This window comes from Ptychodera flava, unplaced genomic scaffold (assembly GCF_041260155.1).
Source record: "Ptychodera flava strain L36383 unplaced genomic scaffold, AS_Pfla_20210202 Scaffold_34__1_contigs__length_2629520_pilon, whole genome shotgun sequence".
Taxonomy (NCBI): Eukaryota; Metazoa; Hemichordata; class Enteropneusta; family Ptychoderidae; genus Ptychodera; species Ptychodera flava.
The window spans coordinates 1,599,665-1,622,645 of NW_027248356.1; the positions used below are offsets into that span (position 1 = coordinate 1,599,665).

Consider the following 22,981-nt stretch of genomic DNA (forward strand, 5'->3'; position numbering starts at 1 on the left):
AAATTTAACCGTTTGCTACAATCATCAAATGAAGGAACGATACGTAAGCTGTGTATATTTATTTATAAGGCATTTAATTTCCGAAAACAATGTCTTAGTAATCAATTTTCCTAACGATTGTAAATACTTTGTTTCATACTATATTTATTTCATACCAAATTGTAACTTTTCTTGTGTAATGTAACTCTTTGCAATGGGGCCGGAGGCCTTGAAATGCAAATAAAACATAATCTACTTCCCCAGGATATCAAATGGTCCACCCCTAACGAGAGGCTGTAATGGACCGGGTTTGATGAGTCCCAAATGTAGACACAACCTTGGAATTACGAGAGTTCTTTACAGCTTCTTTGCAGTTCACGGTACGTTATGTATAAAATATCAAACAATGTCAATGAGATTTGTCAATAACAGCCACAATAAAACTGCCTGTACTTTTACAAGTGTTGTATCAAATAAGGCTTCAATGTTTTATTACTGCTCACTGCGCAGACGTAGTGTTACAGTTTTGATGCTAAAGATTAATAATTAGAACTCGTTTCAAGCTGTAGAATTAGAAGGGCGTTCCTCCATTTCCCAATTCGACCAGTAGATAAAAAAAATGTTGCAGCTTACAGTGAGCCGACAAAATACTCTCTTAATAAGGGAATTAACTCTCACACCAGAAGCGAACATTGCTTTCTTTTACTTAAGCTCCAGATACTCTAAGCTTCGAAATTTTGAAAAAAATTCTTTTTCCGATGAAACAAAAATTCGCTATTCTCCATGCAATTTGTGATTATTACATAAGCGATATACCGCAAATTACCAAAAAACTGCAATTCTAAAATAATCGAAAGGTGTTCTCTGTGGTATGTCCATGGAAATTTAAACTCCACGTCACAAAAATTAGCCGGTGAATACTTAACCTTTGTAAATTATGTTGTGCAATGAGTTAACATCAGTGTTTGTTCGGCAGACATCATCTTCGGAGAATGAATCGAAAAATAAGTCCCTGGTGAAGGATTTGGACGTATTAAGGTACTATGCGCCTCGCTTGTAAAAGACGAACTTTTGCTCAAACTTTCCTTGGGGAATCTTTCAGCTGTTCGCTTTCGAAATCAAGAATAAAAATCGAGGTCATCATTAGTAAGGGACAGCAACTCCACACATCGTTCATATATTAGTTATTTGCGTTTAATGTATAGTAGTGTGTGTTTTCTGTTTCACTGTCTTGTGTATAGAACCGATTAGGCACAGAGAGACACAGTGGCTGTAATCTGCGTGTTAGGGAAGTCTTAGCCTAGATTCTATTCGTCGCTTACGGCCTCCATGCCTCCGACCCCTAAAGAAATAGGCTACCCAGGATTTCCAGTGAAATTCAAAATGGCCGCCAATGCGGTTAACTCTATGGAAAAGGACTTCTTTTCGAATTTCGAAAAACTAAAACGTTGAAAATTTTTATTTCACCGAGACCTTCAGAATAGTCCCACAAGATCAAAAAAATGTGAAAGTTTGAGAGTCAGAATTTTGCCCTAAGGTGTATTCTACCTTACTGTAAAATTCCGAATGCATTTATTTATATTTACTGAAGATAAACTCAATATAAAACCGTAATTTTAATGACTTGATTAAATAAACCAAATAAGCACGCCGTGTTATAGGCTTGCAAAACCTTGCAGAAATAATCAGGTATTTGGGTCAATAAGGCGAAGGACGTACAGTACACCACGCACACACTTCAAATATTAGGCATGTGAAACCTTGTAAAAATAATCAGGTATTGAGGTCAAAATATGAAGGCACGGTCCCCTAACACCGATGAATCATGGTAAATAAATGGAAATGTCATATGGTACAAACTCCGATAATGAGGTTTGAAATTTACTTCAGGAAGCTAGATAAGAAAATGTGTCTTCTTCTTGTACCATCTCCTTGATGAAGGGTCAGTGATGTTAACGGTACATTGTCATTTCAATAAGCTGTCGTCTGGCACAGCCTCTCATGTTGGATAGATAACAGCAATGAGAGCGCGTGACTTAACTCACACGATGGTTCAACTCGGTGATAACGGCCACTGTACTGTACCCCTGGTATGGGTCAAAAGTGTAAAAAATACCACAGATACAGTTATAAATCACACTTCAGAATGTGTACCTTGTAGTTGGTTTATCTGATACACATTTTCAAAACCTGGAACCCATCGATCTGAGTGACGCACCACAAAGCCGTAATAACAAGCCACTTTGTATCACGTGACCTGTGATACACTTAATAATATATATATTACATCATGGGGACAGAAAGGTAGTCTTAGTTAGCAGACCAGTTTGACGTTACGAACACAACCATGTCTGTACTCAACAGGTGTCTGGTTTCTCTGTGTAGAAACCAAAGCAGATTTCTTCCAGTCGGGGTGATGAAAATGACGTCATCATCAAAAGTATATGCAAGAAAACTGGAAGGCAAAGTTGCCGTGATAACGGGCTCTACAGATGGGTAAGCAAATTGCTTTCATTTCTAAGCCGGATTTTCGGTGAAAAACAAAACTTATTCCATGCAACTTATGATTGACATGACGTAAGCACAAGTGAGTGAAAAAAAGGGAAAATGCGTATTTAAGCTCACTCCTTCGTCCAATGAGATGCAAGCTGCCAATGACAATAACTAGGTACAGATCATATTCAAGTAAGTAAAACATAAAATAGTTATTCAGTAGATGGTTATCGTTACCTCCAGCTAGTGGTGAAAAACTTAATATTACACTCAAGCTTGGCGTGGAAATGGTAAGCGCGTTGCAACCCCAGTGTTGGGAGTAGACTAGACTCATTGAGGGTTCAATTAGTTGCACTGTTGGGTAGCTGTCGACCATTACCAACCAATAATACATATCAGGGATCATCGTACAAAGGTTGGTACCAGAGAAACAAATCACCTAACATTTAACCGATATTTGAGGTTCAAAATGGCCGACATCCGTTTGTTAGCCCTGTGTGGAAAATAACATTTTCGATTTTCGGAAAACCAAGACGGCGAAAAGTTTTCTTGCTCACCGAGCTTTAAAATTAACCCCCACAAGTGGTAGGCCGGAAAACATTGCAAAGGTTTAAAAGTTAGAATAGTTACCCTCGAGGCGCACTCTCCCTTCAGGAGGGTTTCACCTTTTATGGAAATCTTAATTCCATTTGATTATGTTTAAGGTCGATATTTTGTTCATTCGACTTGACCCACAACTCTGTACCGTTCACTTGACGAAGGTTTGAGGAACTTATGAAAATATAAACTTGTACATTACCGAAATTATGAATGATAAAAGGACCTCAAAAAAGCCCGAAAGGATTATTTACTACGTATTAATATCGTACAATAACTCTTCATATGAATATTTTCCAGACCATGAGAATTTTTACGGATTCCTTTATGTCTTGTAGGATTGGATTGGCCATCGCCAAGAGATTGGCCGAAGACGGTGCACACGTGGTTGTTAGCAGTCGAAGACAAGAAAACGTAGATAGGGCAGTGGAGACATTAACATCAGAAAACCTGGATGTGTCTGGCATGGTATGTCATATAGGAAATGCAGAACATAGGAAGCACTTATTAGCAACTGTAAGTGAATTTGTTTGATTTCGGGACATACATTCCGGATGAGGTATTCCCCATTGTGTGAATGCTTATACTAACAAATGTCAGCGATTTTCACATTTACGTCCACTGATTTATGGTGAACATGATTTCATTGATTTTTCTCTCGTTTTTCAAACAATACTTTAAAAAGTGAGAGGCTGTAACAGCTTATGAAGCAGCCAGAAAATTCCTTCTGGTGAACTATTGATATTGCCCAACTTTAATCATTATGATAGTGGGTACCTCGGAAGTGAACGACTTGAACATTTGCTCGAACTTTCAACCATCCTATTCAACCATTCTCGTACCTAAATTAAAGGGACATTAGCTGTAACGTTTGACTAATTTTTCACTACTCTGTTTCAGTGTATCAACTACAGAATTTTACTATAATCCGGTCATCATGACCAATGCTCGGTGTCCTGATTGCCAACACAGCCTGTATATGGGAAATGACAATTGTTATTGTTGATAAATGTATTCTAGTCCGGACCTGAATACAAAATTTAAACAATAACAATGCAGATTATACTCATATAGGGTATATTATGAGCTAAGTATTAGGAATTTCCCATGGTTTCGGGATTCAAACCAGAAACTGCAGATGATACACAGAACAGACAAAATTTAAAAAATGACCAAAGTTACAGCTAATGGATCTTTAAGAATTAAAAATTGGAAGGGGCGGGTGGTCACCGTGCAAATTTTTTTACTATAGAACAAGATGCTTCGCAAAACCCTGGTGAGTGAAATAGTTCCCGATTATGTTGCGTAAGAGCTTCTGCGCTACCAAAACGATTGAGAAGCGAAGCGTCAGATTCAAAATTGCTGAAGTGCTTTGCCTTGGAATAGTTAGTAATTCAATACCGAATTTAGATTACGTCCTAGTGTTAAGTATCATTATACTCAATTTTTTCTTTGAATTTCTTTTGTATTCCATTTGATTGTGCTAATTTTTGAAGATTGTTCAATGAGTCCGGCTCTGTCTACTAGGTTATAAATTTTCCTCGGGATCTGAACTTCAGCTTAATATCATTAATTCTACTTTGCATGTAGTCAATTATGACACAAAATTCAAGTGATATTCACTAAATACCTACGTCTTCAAGCACATATTCGTCTCCAAATCACTTTTTTGAAATTGTTGCCAGTTATTACTGAGCATGCTGAGTGTGCCTCGTACGTCTCTTGGGTTGGATAAAGGTCATGACCTCAGACGCGGTCTATAAACTTGTCTGAGCGAAAAAATACTTTACATATGTACCACAGTTTACTTTCATCGAAGCCCGCTCGTACTACCGGTATTTGCACTGCAGTGCAATACCAAAAACATTATGCCATTCCTTTATGTTAATACCTATTTACCAATTTTGACCCGGAACTATTTTTGTTGGAGTTTGAGTCTCAGATTGGCAATCAGTCATTGATGCTGCAGATTGAATATTTCATTTTTTTTTCTGCATTTTGTCATCACAGATAATTGGTAAAGTGTAAAATGTATGATAAAACCAAAATATAACTTCGCTGTAGGGTAATGTGGTTAGTTGATTAAAATTAGTTCAGTGTAGAAAAGAAGGTAGAATAAATTCGGATTGGTGAGTAAAAAAAACGATTCAGTACTTTCGATAGGATTTTCTGACTTGATGTTTGGCGTTAGATGTTCGTTGTCTGCTCGCAAAGTGATTCTTTTTCACCCTGGAGTGCGGCGACAAAACGTTATGGGACGCCACACTGTTTGATTGACAATCTTGTGAGACGAAAGTTGCAATTTGTGAACCACTCACAGACCTTGTTGTTGATGAACTTCCCCCCACGTGGTATAAAATTGAGACAAAATTCGGAAAGGGCCAATCATGGCGCAAGTTTTAGAGAAGACAATCAACCCGAGGGATATGGGAGGGCTTTATTTTTAAAATATCATCCAATGATAGTTTGGACTTATTTTATAGACATCCTGAAGGAAAGTCATTCATTGATGCCAAGTCACAACTTTGAACAAAACGAGAGCCGGCGTTGGCTTTGATAGATCATACCATGTAAAGCTTTCTTAGGCCTACTACTATCTCGCATTACTTTTTTGCGGATATTTTGAAAATCACACATTTCCAATCGCGTAAATAAGGCCGCGTTCAAAAAAATGGTGAGAGGGGGGGGGGCTGGAGGAATGGCGATTGAAATCTTATTTTTTTCAGATCCCCCTCAATACCCTCAAAAATTTTCAAGTCCCCCCTCAATACCCTCAAAAATTTTCAAGTCCCCCCCCCAAATTACCATACAGCCGCATATTAATTAGGAATGCACGCAGAGTAAAAAAAAAACATGTAATGTGTCGTTCTGCACGCAAATGTTCAACACTACCTCTTATCAGAAGGTTGTAGAGCCATATACCTAGGGCAAGTTCTTAAATTGATTCATTTTTAAATGCATCAGTGAACTTTTTGGATTTCTCAGTCTAAGCCGACTTGAGTTTATCCAACTGTGGCCAGTTCAATGGCACCAGCTGAAAAGCACACAAAATGACAATCATGAGAGAGTATGAAATTTGTGTATTCCTAGCTACGTTTAACCAAATTGTGAAAAAATGAGCACAGTGACCTACCGAGAATTTTTTTTTCAAAAGTACAAGACATATGTACAACTTAGATGCCACTTATAAAATGTTTTACAAAATTGACAATACTGGAAGGTTAAAATATTCCATGAAATTAATGTTTTAATCTCAGAAATTTTGGGTGTAATAATGGCAAATTTGATAAGAAATAAAAGATTTCCATTTAGTCACACATTTTTCCATTTAAATTAGAGTCTTTACTGTTCAAAGTTTTACTTTTGTGTTATTGGTACAATGAGATGTGAAAATTTCATTCACTGCATGAACTTGAAATGAATGGTTTTATATATTGATTTTAGGTGATTTTAGAAAAACTGACTTTTCATCGTACATTTGTATAAGATCAAGTATGGTGACCCCATCTTTTTTCTCTAATATTTGATTCTTCTCATATGCCAGAATTCAAATATTCATGGTAACTGTTAGTCCCCTAGTCTTCTATGCGTTGCTCTCTGGCTGGATCTTGTGTACAAGTAGATGTATGTTTCACTGTCAATTGAGTGTCCTATGACCGAAACTCTTCTTAAACTACATCAGAGTCAGAGCTACATGTATCACTGTCACTGCCAGTATGTAGTAGCAGGGCAGTAGTTGTACTAACTTTTTATTTTGACAATATTTTTGTTCAGTTTATACAATTGTGTTCTTGTTCTACTCCCTACAGAATGTTGAGCTATCCAGTATTCAGCTTGCCAACACAGCCTACGTGTACCGTGCATTTGCATCATTCAATTATCACCAATATTTAGACAAACGGGCTTTGTTGACAAACTGAATATTGTGTTTTTCAGCAGCATGCTGTAGAGAGACACCAAGAAACTGTGTTTGATACATTGCATATAAATATTGAAAAATTATCAACAGTTGTAGCTCCTGCCCCATTACAAGGCCAACTTGTTCTACGAAAATATAATGGCATTCATACATTTTTAGACTTTTTCGAGATTAAAGACATAAAATATGACAAAACAGTTCTAGATTTTGTTTATTTATTACTAACATTAGAACCATTGGACGACATCAAAATGTTGGGAGTCAAAATATTTTCAGGTCCCCCCCCTATAGGCAGAGCAAAACTTTCAAGTCCCCCCCCCTCGACTACCCCAAAAAATTTCGAATCCCCCCTGAATTCCTCCAGCGCCCCCCCCCCCTCACCACTTTTTTTGAACGCGGCCTAATAAGCTTAGGCTCCATGCACTGAGAATAAACCAAGGGACGGACTGCGTCGCATCGGAACATTTTCACGTCCTTTCGTGTAATGATCGACCTTCGCCACTTCATCCCGGTGTCAGCCCCGGCCGGACTGGATGTGTTTAATCACGGCAATTTGACAGCAATACTTGGAAAGAAATACACTACATCCCTACTCATTTTAAAACTTTATCTTTCTGACATTATTATCCAAACATCCTTTCACAAACTCCTCACTTTGCGCGATATGCACATAAATATACGTTTTACCAGGCCAGGAGATATACGGCGCGCCTTTCATCGGCTTGCAAAATACATAGGAGTTCGTTGACCTCATTGTACGTCTGGGCGACCGACTGCGACTGGGCGACGCGCGCGAAATCGAAATATCGTTTAAAAATTGGAAGTTTAATTGAATAGTTCATGTTGTTTAAAGGTTATAATTTTTAAAAGTTCATGGCTCCTTTCATATTCCTATCTATTGATCTAAATCTACGCCTCTTTTACGAGCGTATACCGTTTCGGTCACAGGTTCATGTTTGTCTGCACAGGCGAAACATCGTCAGGGGTGCGACTTCGCGGCTTGTCCGGAGTGTTTGTTTGATGCAGCTAATTCACATTAAATCAAACCCATTCACAATTTTAAAGACGGGACGAGTAAACAAAGGTATGGCTGGAGTAAATTAACATGTTTCGGGACATTATACGCGTAAAGATACTTGAAATTAGCGGTTTTCGTTTGTGCTTAATTTGTTCCGTTAGAACATAGGGGTAAGCGACGGGGGTCACGTATAGCGGTCGGGCGCACTGTACTTACAAACAAAAAGTCGGTCGCGAGCCCCCCCCCCCCCGGAGACGGGATATTATAATTATTAATCGCAAATTCGGAGATAATTTAAGCAAACAAATTGAACCAGGTGAATGTCAGAATAATCCGCAAGAAACATACCAAAATGTACCTCATTAAATGCGATTGTGTTTGTTTATATTTGCCTTTATTATAATTTCTCGCGCGGGGGCACCGTCAATTGTTAGGGTAAGCGAGAGTACACGGGATTTTGCGAGAGATTTTGAAAAATCGCATTTTTTATCAAAATAATGAATTTTTATCAACATATTTCTGTACCACCGTGTTCCTGAATGAGAAGAGAACGTGTGGCCACAAAACAGGTTCTCTTTACGATCTGTGCTTGAAGAACGGGGTGAAAAAAAGACCCGGGCGTAAATAGGTCAACCTGAATTCTTTTTACTATATAGTAACAAATTTACGAGTCACTTAATTTGCAGAATAAACAATCATCTTCAATACATAGAATTATCACGGACACGATAGTAAGTCTGCGGTCAGCCGTAGGGCGAAATGACCAGCAAAACAGTTCGCCCTGCGTACTACGTTGTGTGTTTCCGGCCTCGGGAGGCCGTATAACGTCGAGAACGCACAGGATATCGTACGCAGGGCTTGCAAAACAGCCAGTCATTTTAGCGAAATCGTAAACAGTTTGGCGATTAACTTAGCTGAGTGCAGGCTTTAAAACTAGACGTCAGGGATCTCGGGGACGCATTGCGATGTAAAAAAACCCTCTCAACTAAGGGACTGGTCAGTTTCTTCAGCCTGGGGGGGGGGCGGTGGATTCATGGGGGGGGGGGTCACCCTGTTTTTGACTTTTGTGATAGGGGGGGTCACCATGTTTTTGAAATGCCCAATAGGGGGGGTCAGTGTGTTTTTGAATTTTGACACAGGCTCATCATTGCCTAAAATGCTAGTGTCAGTCACAAATTTCATCATTCAGTTGTATTTTTCGGCGCGCCCTTTGGGCGCGTAACTATAATAATCAGTCATATTTTTCAGCACGCCCAACTTTAACATATCAAGCATACATACATCAGAGATATCTGTATGTTCAATATTTTTCAGCGTGCTCTTCAAGCGCATTACTTTAATATATCAGACATTTTTCAGCATGCCCTTCAGGTGCATGACTTTAATATACCAGGCATATATATCAGAGATATCAGGATGTTTCATATTTTTCGGCGCGCCCTTCGGGCGCCATACTTGAATAAATCAGAGATATCTTGATGTTTGCTAAGTGAAAGTGTACCATTATGAAATCTGCATTTCATATGAAAAGGATGACAAATTCTGTTCTCTCTATGAGAATTCAGTATGAGAAAGCAACTTGCACAAATATTTCACAATATATATATTTGATACAGTGACTTATTATAGAGATAGAAAAATGACAAGATATCTTTCCTTCTCATTGATACAATTATTTTCCTTGTTCACAGGTTTTCTGTAGAAAGATGCTTTTTATGAACAAAATAACAGTTAAAAAAGGCAGTTTTTGTCATTATTAGCTGTGCTTTTATGGTTTCAATGTTACAAGAAAAGGTCCTCTCAGACACTGTACACATCAGATTTGGCTAAAAAAGCTCTCTATGGCTCCTCAGGAAATCTAATTGGATGGTTGGCAAGTCTTAACACCCATCAAAGTTTTTGATTCACTGCTTTTTTTCTCTTTGATATTAATGATTGACATCCCTTTCTGTACAACAGTTCAGGACATCTGGTTAAGCGTAGAAAGTGTGAAATACATTCACGCTCATTCAAATACAGCTCATTCAAAATGTACTGTATTCAAACTTTAAGATTGACACTTTGAAAGTCCTATCTTACAACTGACATGTCAACAATTTCATTGAAACATAGAATGACTATTTAAAATATAAATATACCGGTATGTAAATGTAAAATATGATACATACATACATACATATATATATATATATATATATTATATATTATATATATATATATATATATATATATATAATATATATATATATATATATATATATATATATATATATATATATATATATATATATATATATATATATATATATATATATATATATATATATTATATATATATATATGACGTTATGTCCACCTTTTATTTTACCTATGTCGCGCCCCAGGGGGGTCACCCTGTTTTCGAAATTTGGAATGGGGGTCACCCTGTTTTCAAAATTTGGAATAGGGGGGTCAGCCACTTTTTGACGTCGGCAAAAAATAATCCACCGCCCCCCCCCGCCGAAGAAACTGACCACTCAACTAAGTGATATGTAACACCGGCCATTCGACACATGTAATCACAAATGTATCAAATTTTGATCAGAGATCGTTGAATTATTGACTGGAATGTACTGTTACAAACTGTAAGCCACAAAATTGTTGGTGATTTAGAGTCTGTTTCTTTAAAAAGGGGATTATATCGCTTACAAATTTGTTTCCCAGGTCCTGGAAAACCCTCCTCCTAAAATGAACCCATCCAAGTGAAACTAGCGTCGGAAATGTGACAGAAGTTAGCGCAAGTGTACACTGAACTTGAATTTGCCTACTCCATCTCCGGTACATGTCTCATTGCCATGGAGTAAGAAAGCCGTGTATCAAATTCAAATTTTGTATCAAGGAGGGAGAGTTCGGCAAGGGTACGTGGAATAGCAGTTAAACGGGGGACCCCAACGTGTAGATTCTATCGCTAAACTGTTCATAATTCCATCAAATGAGTGGCTGTTTCGCTGGGCATTTCGCCATATGGCTAGCCGCAGACTTATTATTGTCCCTGTAATAAATACTGGCAAACCGATTCTTGTTTTAATTAATTCAGCTGACTGTCATACCTACACAATAGGCTGATTTGTTAAACATTTTGTATTGCGGCAAGATTGTAGGTGGGGAGAAACAAAAAGGAATGGTAGAAAGTACATGGAAGGTAGGAGCTAAATTACGGTAGCAGTAAGCTTTGAAATCTTCACATTCTTTCCTAGAGATATGGAAACATTATTACAGTGGTGTTTGCAGCTAACGTAGAGAGTAACACGATTTTCGCATGGCAATAGTGAGAGTAGCTATCTTATTCATCGTAGAAATCTGTCAGGAGAAGGGGCTTGACTCAGTTCGAGCTAACACAGAAGATATTCTGAAATTTTACCCGGGTGTTGTCTACGCCTATGTCTTCAGTCTTGATTTGCTGGTGCTCACCACTGCTAGCATGATTGAATTCCACGCATTCATTGGACAACTAATTGCTTTGCATTGAATGACATTGTCGCGATGATTAATTGCAGTCAAGTCGTTTTCTGACCCTTACTTCCCGGGGACACGGATTAGGCGATCATTTAGATGAAAATAAAAATATTATTTCAGGTTTTTTCACGATGACCTGTTGTCTTTTCAGAGACGATTTAAAAAACGCATTCAAAGGCATTGGACCTTCAAAAGTTCATCGCCCATTCCAAAGTATATTTCAATTTAGTTCAATCGACACGTAGGGGTTAAACTGCAGGGCACTACCAAGTGGACCTAGGGCAAAAATAACAATGCCTCTGTCTATCTCGGAATGATCCCGAATCCCAATAACTAGAACAGATAAAATCTCTTCCCCGGGAAAGTTTGGGATAAAGTTATCTTTGAAACCTCATTTATACCCATAAAATGGCGTTTGTTGCCATATTATTGTAAACTATATTTTCATATGTAGTAAACCATATACACTGTTGACGAATTCTTCCAAACGTCGTGTTTGTCGACCAGAAGGGTATCTTGGTCTTGTTTTAATGCCCTACAATGTTGGCTGAGTATCTATCTTTTAGATCTAGAGGTAATATTCTCTGTTCGGAATCCGGATAAGGCTGGAGAAAAAGTTTAAATAAAATACAGAGATGAAAATTTGCAGATGAAATGTAAAGATTAAACCTTAATGATGCACAGAAGAACTGTAACTATTTGATAACCCACATGTCGTTTACTGTGTAGGCTTTTTTTTACGACAGACATTATGAATATCATTGGGTGTGATGACAAATACTTAGCCCATGTGATCGAAACTTAGGGGTCTTTTCAAATACAGTTAGCTCTGTAAGAGACACCCCTAGGATAATATGAATTCGTAATATTGCAAGCTGTGTGCTTACTATTTTGTAGTCTTGTCGGTGGTTGTGAACTGTTGTCTTGAATTGAATACCATATTTATTATTTTTATTTCGGGAGCTTAAGGAGAACAAAAGAACACAGCAGTTTTTAATTGGCTCTTCAATAGCAATGCAATGCCATCAGACTCTAACATATGCTTTACTTACTAAAATTTCATCTAATCACTATTTTGGTTATATTATCTAGTTGTATGATTTCGTTACATAGTTAATTATTTTAGGTAAAAACAATTTTCCCCGTCTTTCTTTTAATTGAACAATCTGTTTGGATTTATTTCGTCTATGTAAAATGCATTCTGTTTTTATCACTATACGTAAATATTTTGCAGGCCAACTTACCCGAAACATCAATTCTAATGACCCTATGCAACTAACATGACTAACACGTTTACTACTCACACGCCAGGTACACCTTAAGGGATTATATCACGATGAAAACAAAAGTGAAGTATGCTTTGTACATTGTCTGATCGGAAAAATGTGGTTCGCAAACATTTCTAAGGGGACATAATATCCATGCCGTCGCAAACAAATCCGACAAAGTCTAGATCATTTTTTTATCAGATCTTTTCTTTCTTTCCTGGTATTTTGTATTATTCTTGCGAACAACACTTTGAGTTATGATTGACTGTGTAAAAGTCATTTATCATTTTTTTCATATATACATCATCAGTCAGAAGAAAGGTAGGTATACGTGTGACATCCATTGAGCCCTAATTACCATAGGGCTATGTCTGTACATCCACATGTGACTTTGTACATTAAGTTATTACCCTGTATCACGTTCCCAATAACAAAAAGCCTCCCTCTGTCTGTCTGTCTGTCTGTCTGTCTGTCTGTCTGTCTGTCTGTCTGTCTCTCTCTCTCTCTCTCTCTCTCTCTCTCTCTCTCTCTCTCTGTCTCTGTCTGTCTGTCTGTCTGTCTGTCTGTCTGTCTCTCTCTCTCTCTCTCTCTCTCTCTCTCTCTCTCTCTCTCTCTCTCTCTCTCTCTCTCTCTCTCTCTCTCTCTCTCTCTCTCTCTCTCTCTCTCTCTCTCTCTCTCTCTCTCTCTCTCCAGACAGCAGAACGACATGGGGGTATTGATATATTAATTCAGAATGCTGCCGTAAACCCGTACGTTGGACCAATACTTGAGGTGCGTTTATCACAGATACTAAATTCATAAATTGTACAGTGCTGTCAGTATATGATTTAGAACATATGCATTTTCTCTTCTATTTGTCACCCAATACACCGTGCTTTACCCCTGTCTTATTGGACATATTAGACACTGGCATATACTCTAGACTAACAAAGGAAAATAGTTTGAATTAGCAAACGCTTCTCAGTCAGAACGAGTGGTTGATATAACAATTGACACAAATCAAAGGAAAATAATGCCATATCGGAGGGTTGACACTTCCTTGACATTAAAGTGGAACCCTTATCCGTTTTTGATGTAATAAGTGATTCTCACTAGTCTTATTCACATGTGTCACAGTGCACTTTTAGCATTGGGAATACAACAGTTTTACAAAGCATGGACATTAATGGATCTAGGGCAAGATATATTATTACGATACAACAATACGTCGTATTTAAGAAACACGAATTTTGCGGTAACACACAGCGCTACGGTGATTTAAAACACGTTTAACACCACTCGGCAACGTACATTACGTAATGGGAAGAACATAAAAGTTTTGGTTTTTTTTTGTTTTTTTTTGTTTTTGTTGACGTTGCTCAATTTTGATCAGTATTTTAATGTTTCCTTCCAGACCACTGAGTCACAATGGGAAAAGGTGAGATGAAAAGACACAAATGTTCTCTCTCTTACTGACAGAAGTTACTCTCCTTTAAGATATCTCACATTTTAGTTTGTCTATTGTTGGAGAAGACAAATGAGCTTAGTCAGAAGTCTTCATATCGTTTACCACTATGCTGTCGACCTTACCAGATGCATTGAATCTATGCAAAGAAGCCGTTAGTAGCTGAGATTCGCAATGTACCCCATTATGAATTATAATTGTGTGATATATTCTATGGTATGGGTCTATGTCCGTGAATGCATTGTGTGTGTGCTTGTGTTCTATCAAATTTTGACAGATATGGTTTCCTACCTGGCGAGATGTCGTTGGGGATGATAAACTGTGAAACGTTTAAATTATTCGACTGTACGAGCAGACAGCACCAACGGCATTACGTAGAAACCTTACGTCATCAGCGCACACCAATATTACAGAGACGATTTTCCATACGCGCAACTCAGTGATCGCTCGTCTTAACCAGTTACGTCACTTTCATGTAGATAAATTCGTTCTTTTGGTCTTATAGATACTGATTTACATTATTCTCTCACAGGTTTTCCATGTCAATGTCCATAGTACGTTTTTCTTTACGAAAGAAGCCACACCATATATGGAAGCTAGAGGGTATGTTAAGTCATTTCGTTCCCGAATGTCGCTATAATTATGCAAAGAACTCATGCAACCACCAAGAAATCCAAAAATAGAAAAAGGAATGGAAAGAACAATAGGCCTAATAGGATAATACCAAAGGAAATAAAAGTAGCGATACAAAATATTGCGTATACTAAGCTTATTTGCTGTGTTTTTTAATACTCGACCAGACTAAATAGTAACAAGTTGTGTCGGTTTAATCCTTAGTATTCCAAGGTTAATCTTCGTGTGTGTCGCTTTCCTTACAGTGTATTTGTGTGTGCATGATTTGGAGTGTGTGGGCATGCATATGATTTACATGTACAGAGATATTACATGAAGGGAACGCCTGTGTACTAATGAAGGGGTCAGACCATGTAGTTTTGCAATGGCATAGACGATTGACTATATTGTACGACCATGAAACCGAATAAAAAATGTAAGCACTAACAAACCTCTAGCTGGATTTAGGTATGCTAAATTGTGTCCTCTATAAAGACAGTGTTTTTTCCATGTTTTTTTGTACAGTGGAGGTTCGATATTGTATATGGCAAGTGGAACTGCGTACGTACCGTTCGAGGTAAGGGTACTTAACAACGTTTTACTGAGAGAGAGAGAGAGAGAGAGAGAGAGAGAGAGAGAGAGAGAGAGAGAGAGAGAGAGAGAGAGAGAGAGAGAGAGAGAGAGAGAGAGAGAGAGAGAGAGAGAGAGACAGACAGACAGACAGACAGACAGACAGACAGAGCAATAATAATTAGTGAAATCAAACCAAACCTGATTGATTGATTTATTTATTTATTTATTTATTTATTTATTTATTTATTTATTTATTTATTTATTTCATATTAAAATATTTCCTATTCACAGGCTTAAATCGAGTTGAGTGATACAAATAGCCTTGGGTTGGCAATCATGAGCTAGAGTCATGTAGGAGTGAACGAAATGTTAGTCAGTGGCGCAATAGAGGAACACGTGAAATCAATATGTTGAATTGTGCCATCGGAATAGCGGCATTGGCGTACTTCCGTGGTTCTGCAGTTCAGTTTGCCCGTCTTAAATGCATTCTCTCTCGTCCATAACATCTATTATATACTGATGGGCGTGTCCAGAGGAATAGCCGCAAATTATATAGTCTGAGCGATGTTTCACGGACCACTGGATTTGCTCAAGCGATGATACAGTTTTATTGAAATCTGATCGGAAAAAGTACGAAATAACTTCATAATGATCGTATCATCTAACGAGAGGCTTAAGGTAGTATATGTCTCGAAAGTGAAAGACTTAGACTTTTGCTCAAACTTTGCTAAATGAATTTTTCAACCATACTCTCACCAAATCAATAGTTGTAGTTGGGGGGTTACCGTGCAACTTTAGGCATTATAGAAACTAACCATCTAATTTACTGATAAATTGAAATTCAAAATGACCGCGGTCTCTGTGTTAACTCTTTGGGTAAAACAAATGTGTTTATTTTAGAAGAAGGAGGACGACGGATTTTTAGCTCCACTGTTAGCGGACAAATTTTAGAAAAAATCATCGCATGTCAGCAGAACTTTTCAAATTGGCTGTTTTTCTGTTGTCGTATGTTCTTCTGTCTTCCGTCCGTCCGTCCGTCATCCGTCGTCCGTCAACAATTGCCTTCCTCTCTGAAACTGCATGTCCGATTCTTTGAAATTGAATCGCACTTCACTTGGGTTGATCTCAGCTAGGTTTGTTCGGATTTTAATGAAATTTACATATTTGTATTTTTGCGGCATTTTTTGCTTTGTTTGGTCAAAAAATCTCCTCTGAGCCGCTTGCTCAATTGTGAAATTTGATGTGCTATTCACTTAGTGCGAGCTCAGTGAGGCTTGTTTAAATTGTGGTGATATATGAAAATGTGTATTTTAAGGATATTTTTGTCAGTTTTGGTCAAGAAATCTTTAAAAAACAGGTCAGACAGAGTAGATATTTTGGATATAGGTCCCTCGGGATGACATATTTCAGATTTGTTCAAATTGTGCAGAAATATGTACATTTTCATTTTTAAGAAAATATTTGTCATTTTTGGTCAAAAATGTATTTCACTAACACCGCTTGTCTTACAGCTTTGATATTTGGTGTACTGGTTTTTATTGATTCTCAAAATGTGACATAGTCAAATTGAAAATCTACACTTTGTATTTTTTTCGTCTTTTTTGTAATTGTTTCTCAAAACATTGTTTCTCAAAAAGGTACTCGTCTGATAGCTTTGGATATTTGGTATACAAATTCCTACAGTTGAAGTAAATTTGAATATTCAATTGTGTTGAAATCTGCTGTTCTGTATTTTTTTTAAACAACTGTCCCATTTTTGGTCAAACAATTGTTTCTCCAAAAACCACTCGTGTCATTATAGCTTTGGTTTACATGTCGTCAGGAATGATCATGAAGTGATTTGTTTCAAATTATGATGCAATCTTCAATTGTGTATTTTTGCACCTATTTTTGCAATTTATGGCCAGGCTACCTGAAATGAGCTATCAAAAATGTCCACCTTCATCAATACATGTGTCACAAATAGTTGTTTTCTACATGACATAGTGGGAGCTCTATCGACCGTTAGTTTGCTTGTTCTCCTACTCTAAGACCTTTAAAATAAACAATCAAGCACTAGACCGGAAGTGAATTGTAAAAAATGAGTGACAGAATATCTGTCACCAAGGTGCATTCTACCTGAAAACGATTTTGGTGGAGTAGACCTATGATATTGTTGAACTTATGTACGAGTTTGAGTTGATGTTTATGTCCACATTTTCGCGATGGACTAGTACTAGAAAGTCGAACAGGTACCAAATAGTTTCACTTCATTGCCCAAAATGCTCTGCGGGCGCAGTCCTTTCTCTTTCTTCCAAGACATGTGAAACATCGCTGCAAAAATTAACAAAGATTATAGAATTTATCACATCTGGGCATGCATGTCGGTCAACACGACAGCTAACTTTTCAAGCCATCTGTTTCATAACTAGACTTTCGACATTCATAGTCTCTTTGGAATTATCAATATTAGAATTCGTTTGATTTTGTGGCTTAAAATTCGGCGTGTTCGTGTCGTTATGCATTTCTGTATGGACAATGTTCATATTTTACAGAACTAGTACAAGACAAAAACCGAGTTATTTGATTTCCATTCTAAGATATGACAGAAGCCATGGCCTTTGAGGGCGCTCTGTGGCGTTCCGAAGGTATTTTCCGAGGGATACGGTGTATTCTGCCGCCTGTACTATTCCGAGAGAAGCGAAAAAAAGTACTGGCGGCATAATACTCCGTATTCTTCGGGAAATACCTTCGGAACGCCACAGAGCGCCCTCCAAGGCCGTAAGGTTCTGTTATTATTACATATGTTCCTCGAGTTTGTCACGACAATGCCTGATTGCATATAGATTCTATATAGTGTGCAAATGCTGTCAATGAACTTTTCATCAGCTGCGATCTCACTGATTGGCTAGGGGAACTTTCGACAATTCATAATCAGGCCACATTTACATGTGCTATAAAGCAGCCAAAAAGGCATATCGTAACGCTTGCACTACAGCTATGAACAGTACGTTGAACCGTACACCTGGTATGCTTAATTCACTTTATTCTTGTCGTTCCCTTCGTAAATTTTGGAATTGTATCCGTAAGCTGAAACATGATGGTTCTTTAAATGATGTTGATAAGTGTATTGATATAATGAAATTTTATGATCACTTTACCTGCAAATTTAGCAGGTCTAACTATATCAGTGATGTAATTTCTTCTGCTACGGAAAAGGTTTCTGAAAAATGTAATGATCTTTCGAATGTTACTTTTCCCGATTTTGTTATGTCTGAGACTATGCTGGTGAGATATATTCAGAAACTCAGGAGTGGTTGTGCACCAGGTGCTGATGGTGTAATGTCTGAACACTTAAAATATGCAATTAACTCAAAGATTATTTATCATCTAAGTGCGATGTTTTCAATATGCTTTAGGTTTGGTATTGTTCCTACGTCTTTTTTGAAAGGCTTACTTATTCCATTATTGAAGAAACCTACACTAGATCCTGCTGTACCAAACCATTATAGGCCGTTAACATTGTCAAATACCTTTTCTAAGATTCTTGAACTGTATATTCTTGATGTATCTGGGAATCACAAATTTAGTGATCTACAATTTGGGTTTATACCCGGCAGAGGAACCACTACTGCTGCTGCACTCGCAAATGATGTCATTTCATACTGTACTAAACGAGGTTCACCTGTTTATACCTGTTCGCTTGATGCTGAAGGTGCATTTGATGCCGTACCTCATGACATTTTGTTTTGTAAAGCGATAGATGTGATTCCTGATCACTGTTGGTTGATGTTGGTGTACTGGTACAGGCATCTTAATGTACAAATTAAATGGGGTTCTAGATTGAGCGAATCAATTACGGTATCTGTAGGCACTCGACAAGGGGGGTTATCGTCACCCTTTCTTTTTAACTTGTTCTATCAAGGTCTTGTTGATGAACTCACGGCGTGTGTTGGTGGCATCAATATCAGTAATGTTCTTTTAATGTCTTTTGTTACGCTGATGACATAATGTTAGCTAGTCTAACCAGCACAGGTCTTCAAAATATGATTAATACTGCTCAGAGATATATTACAGAACATGGTTTACGCTTTAATCCAAAGAAAACAGATTGCGTTATTTTTGGGGGGTGTAATCTTACTCCTCGTCCATTTTGGTCTCTGGATGGAGTAAGACTTGCTGAATGTGAAAGTGTGAATTATCTAGGTGTTACATTGTCATCTCTTAATACCAATGTACATATTTTGAATAGAATTAATGCATGCAGAAAGGCATTTTATGGTTTTCAAGGTGCCGGCTTCCATAATGGTAATAGTAAATATGATATGCTTGCCTATGTATGGAATGCTGCCATTAGGCCAGTTCTGACGTACGGTATTAACTGTGTACATGTTTCCAAATCTTCTCTGAGTGAGGTTGAAAAGACTCAAGCTAAGTTGCTCAAAGCTGGCTTTGGTATTCACAAATTTTGTAGAAGCACTCAGTTCCTAAAAGCGCTCAATGTCATGACTATTGAAAAATCATTAGAGATAAGTTCTCTTGAACTACTGAAATCAATCTTCGCTGACAATTCACGTGCTCGTTGTTTTATTTGCATCTTTTGAACATGAATTTTCGTGGTAATCTGAACGGTCACACGGATTTACTCTCACGTGTTAATAAGATTTGTGCAAAACATAATGTTTCTTTCTTTCGTTACATCTTCGATAAACATTATTCAAATTCTGTATTAAAAGTATGAAGACTTTTCCTACACCGGATGGATTAACGGACAGTATACGTCATCTTTTATTGACAAGAGGTGTACATAATAGGCACATTCTTAACATGTTGCTGATGCCGTTTTAGCTCTGTTCTGCGTTGTTTTGTTGTATTGTATCTTGTTATTTTTGGTATATTATGTATTTTTTCTCTTCTTTTTGAAGGCTAAATAAATAAATAATAATATAATAATAATCAAATATGTAAATACAGCGTACCGAGTTCTTTCTATCACTCTATTTCCATCTCGACTAAGACAACAAATCAGACACAAACAAACACTTTTCAGGGCAGAAATCTAAAATATTTTCAATACATGTAAACAAAATTGGCATAATAGAGTAACAAGATCAACTGTAATTATAACAAAAATTCGAATAACTGAAACTTCAAACTCGTGCTCGCAATTTAGTCTTATATCTCAGAATTAGAGTCCGAGTACGGTATGGCTAGACTACGGTTGAAAGACGCGGTGAAGAGTTGTTTCCTGTGGCCACGATGTGAATGTAAAGTTAAAGACTCCTCCGGTGATCTGAGTATTGGAGAATAGCCAAGGTAACTGCTTTTAAACCTGCTGGCAACAACATTTCTAGGATGACGAAGTACTGATCATCGCGTTGTTTTCTGGAGCCGATCTGTGGAGACGGGGAGGGGGGTTGATGTCGGGATCTATCGCTCACGTTGCTGGCCACGACATATTTTGTCTTTGCCACGGCCGACAATGGTACAACACTATCGCCTTTCGATGAGCTCCGTCGAGTGTTGGACTTTTTTTGTTTGATATATATTTTTTTGCAACCCGATGAGAGCGTTGACATCTTTGGTCGAAACAGCATATCTGTCAGATGTGGACAGCTAAACTGTAGATTTCACCGGTAGGCCTACTGCTGCCATCGTAGTCACAGCTTTTTGTTCCGTCCGTGCCGAGACATTAGTTTCACTTGGAAAATATAATAAATCCTGATTCCAAATGTTCCACATAAATGCATTTCTGCCAATTGTTATACTTAATTTCCTCCACAAATATACAATTTGCTTCAATATTTATTGTTGTTCGGGAGCAGGCGACAATATTTACCAATAGAAAGTAGTACGGATAACTAATTTGCATAATTTAGCGTAAATAATTTTACCATGGTTTTCTATTTAAACATTAGTTAATGGCAAGTGACTTGTTTTCAAAATGCTTGGCAGTTGACAAAACACGTGAAATATTTTTTCTGAACGCAAGCGATGAGTAAGATATTTAAAAGCAGTGATAATTAGCCTAATAAATCGCTAAAATACTTAGAAAAGTGTCACAGATTTTTAGAAAATACAAAAAATTAGAGGGACTATATTATCTCTGTCTGTTAAAATACCAAGTTTATTTCTTTGCTACCAGATTGTATGTGGTACATGTAATAATCACAATTATTGAGGACCCAAAGGGTAACTGTTTGAACTGTGTCATTCGAAATACACGATATCAGATTTTGGCCTGTAAATAATAGAATAATTGCACAATTTGTATTTTTCAGTTACTTGGTGCATATGGCGTGTCCAAGACAGCGTTGCTAGGCTTAACCAAGGCTGTGGCCCAACAACTTGCAGAGAAGAATATACGGGTGAACTGTCTTGTTCCTGGAATTATCAAAACAAGATTTGCCAAGTTGTGAGTATTTCCATTTTTTTTCAATTTGCAGACAACACATTTGTGCTGAGACTGAGAGGAGAGTACAGTCTGACGAGACAAATTTTACAAAACATCATCGCGCAGAAAAGGATGTTGACTCGGCAGGTAGCTTTCGATTTCCACAGCAAACGGCAGCAAGTATTGGCCTTAGCAGAATAGAGTAACTAAATCTACGCACGTCCGACATGAGATAAAAATTCACACTGTTACTGAGCACTCACAACTAAGAAAATTGACAATGATGATACTGAATAGCGTATACCACGGTCGTAGATTCGTCTCTAGCTATAGAAACTGGCATATTGGCACCTACCGGAAAAATGTTTATCGTTGTTTTTTTGCGCACCTATTTAAACTTATGGTGATTTCAATTGATGGATGATGTATACCAGGTAAATCATTACGGAAAAGTTACACAAAAATAATATTTCGCAACGCGTAATGGTTATTTAACTGAGTTTCATCAAAAATTTCCGACAATATTTATTGTTGCATTCCAATGATCGAACGTTGACATCAATACAAATAGGTTGTACGTGCGCCAGAGAGTTGTGCCATTTGGGCACAAAAATGTGTAATTTGGATGTAGTCATGACAGGTCACTTACTATGCCAAAGTAATCCCGAGATTACTGCTTCAAAGTTTCTATAATTTCTAGCGCTCTTGTCGCATTAGTATGCATTTTCATTATTTGTAGATCACAGACAATGACACACTGCATGATCTTGGCCTCAAGGCGACTCCCATGAAGAGGTAAGCAAAAACTGTGGTTAGCGCATAGGGAACCAAGAAATCTTGTTGTTGTTGTTGTTTTTTGTTGTTGTTGTTTATATCTACATTAGTCATGTTGTTGTTGTTGACCAATAAAATTCAATGAACATAACTATTGTGTTGTTATTTCACACATAATGTAGATGTCATAAGCATCACTACACGGAGACTATAATTATTTGACCAATGGAACTCTGGCAACCTACAATCTTTTCCTATAATGACACATAGGAAGAGAATGTACATTGGGAGAGAGTTGCATTTGGATAATTAATGAATTTACGTAGCGTTTGAAATAACTACAACAGAATAGTTATGTTTGTTAAATGTTATTGGTCAAAAACAAAAAACAACAAAAACAACAACACGACTAATATAAGCATACACAACAATACAA

The 22,981-nt window shown here is 37.4% G+C and overlaps 1 protein-coding gene and 1 long non-coding RNA gene across 2 annotated transcripts; both read left to right on the forward strand.

The window, feature by feature from the left end:
* The first annotated feature begins 2,298 nt into the window (after positions 1 to 2,298).
* On the forward strand, positions 2,299 to 21,796 carry LOC139127646 (dehydrogenase/reductase SDR family member 4-like). The gene is made up of 4 exons (XM_070693560.1): positions 2,299 to 2,475; positions 3,408 to 3,585; positions 13,463 to 13,540; positions 21,659 to 21,796. The coding sequence occupies exons 1-4, from the start codon at positions 2,327 to 2,329 to the stop codon at positions 21,794 to 21,796; spliced, it is 543 nt and encodes a 180-aa protein (XP_070549661.1). The 5' UTR covers positions 2,299 to 2,326.
* Positions 14,160 to 15,405, forward strand: LOC139127672 (uncharacterized). The gene is made up of 3 exons (XR_011551075.1): positions 14,160 to 14,186; positions 14,746 to 14,816; positions 15,351 to 15,405. It is a non-coding gene; the product is annotated as an uncharacterized lncRNA (long non-coding RNA).
* Positions 21,797 to 22,981: the final 1,185 nt, after the last annotated feature.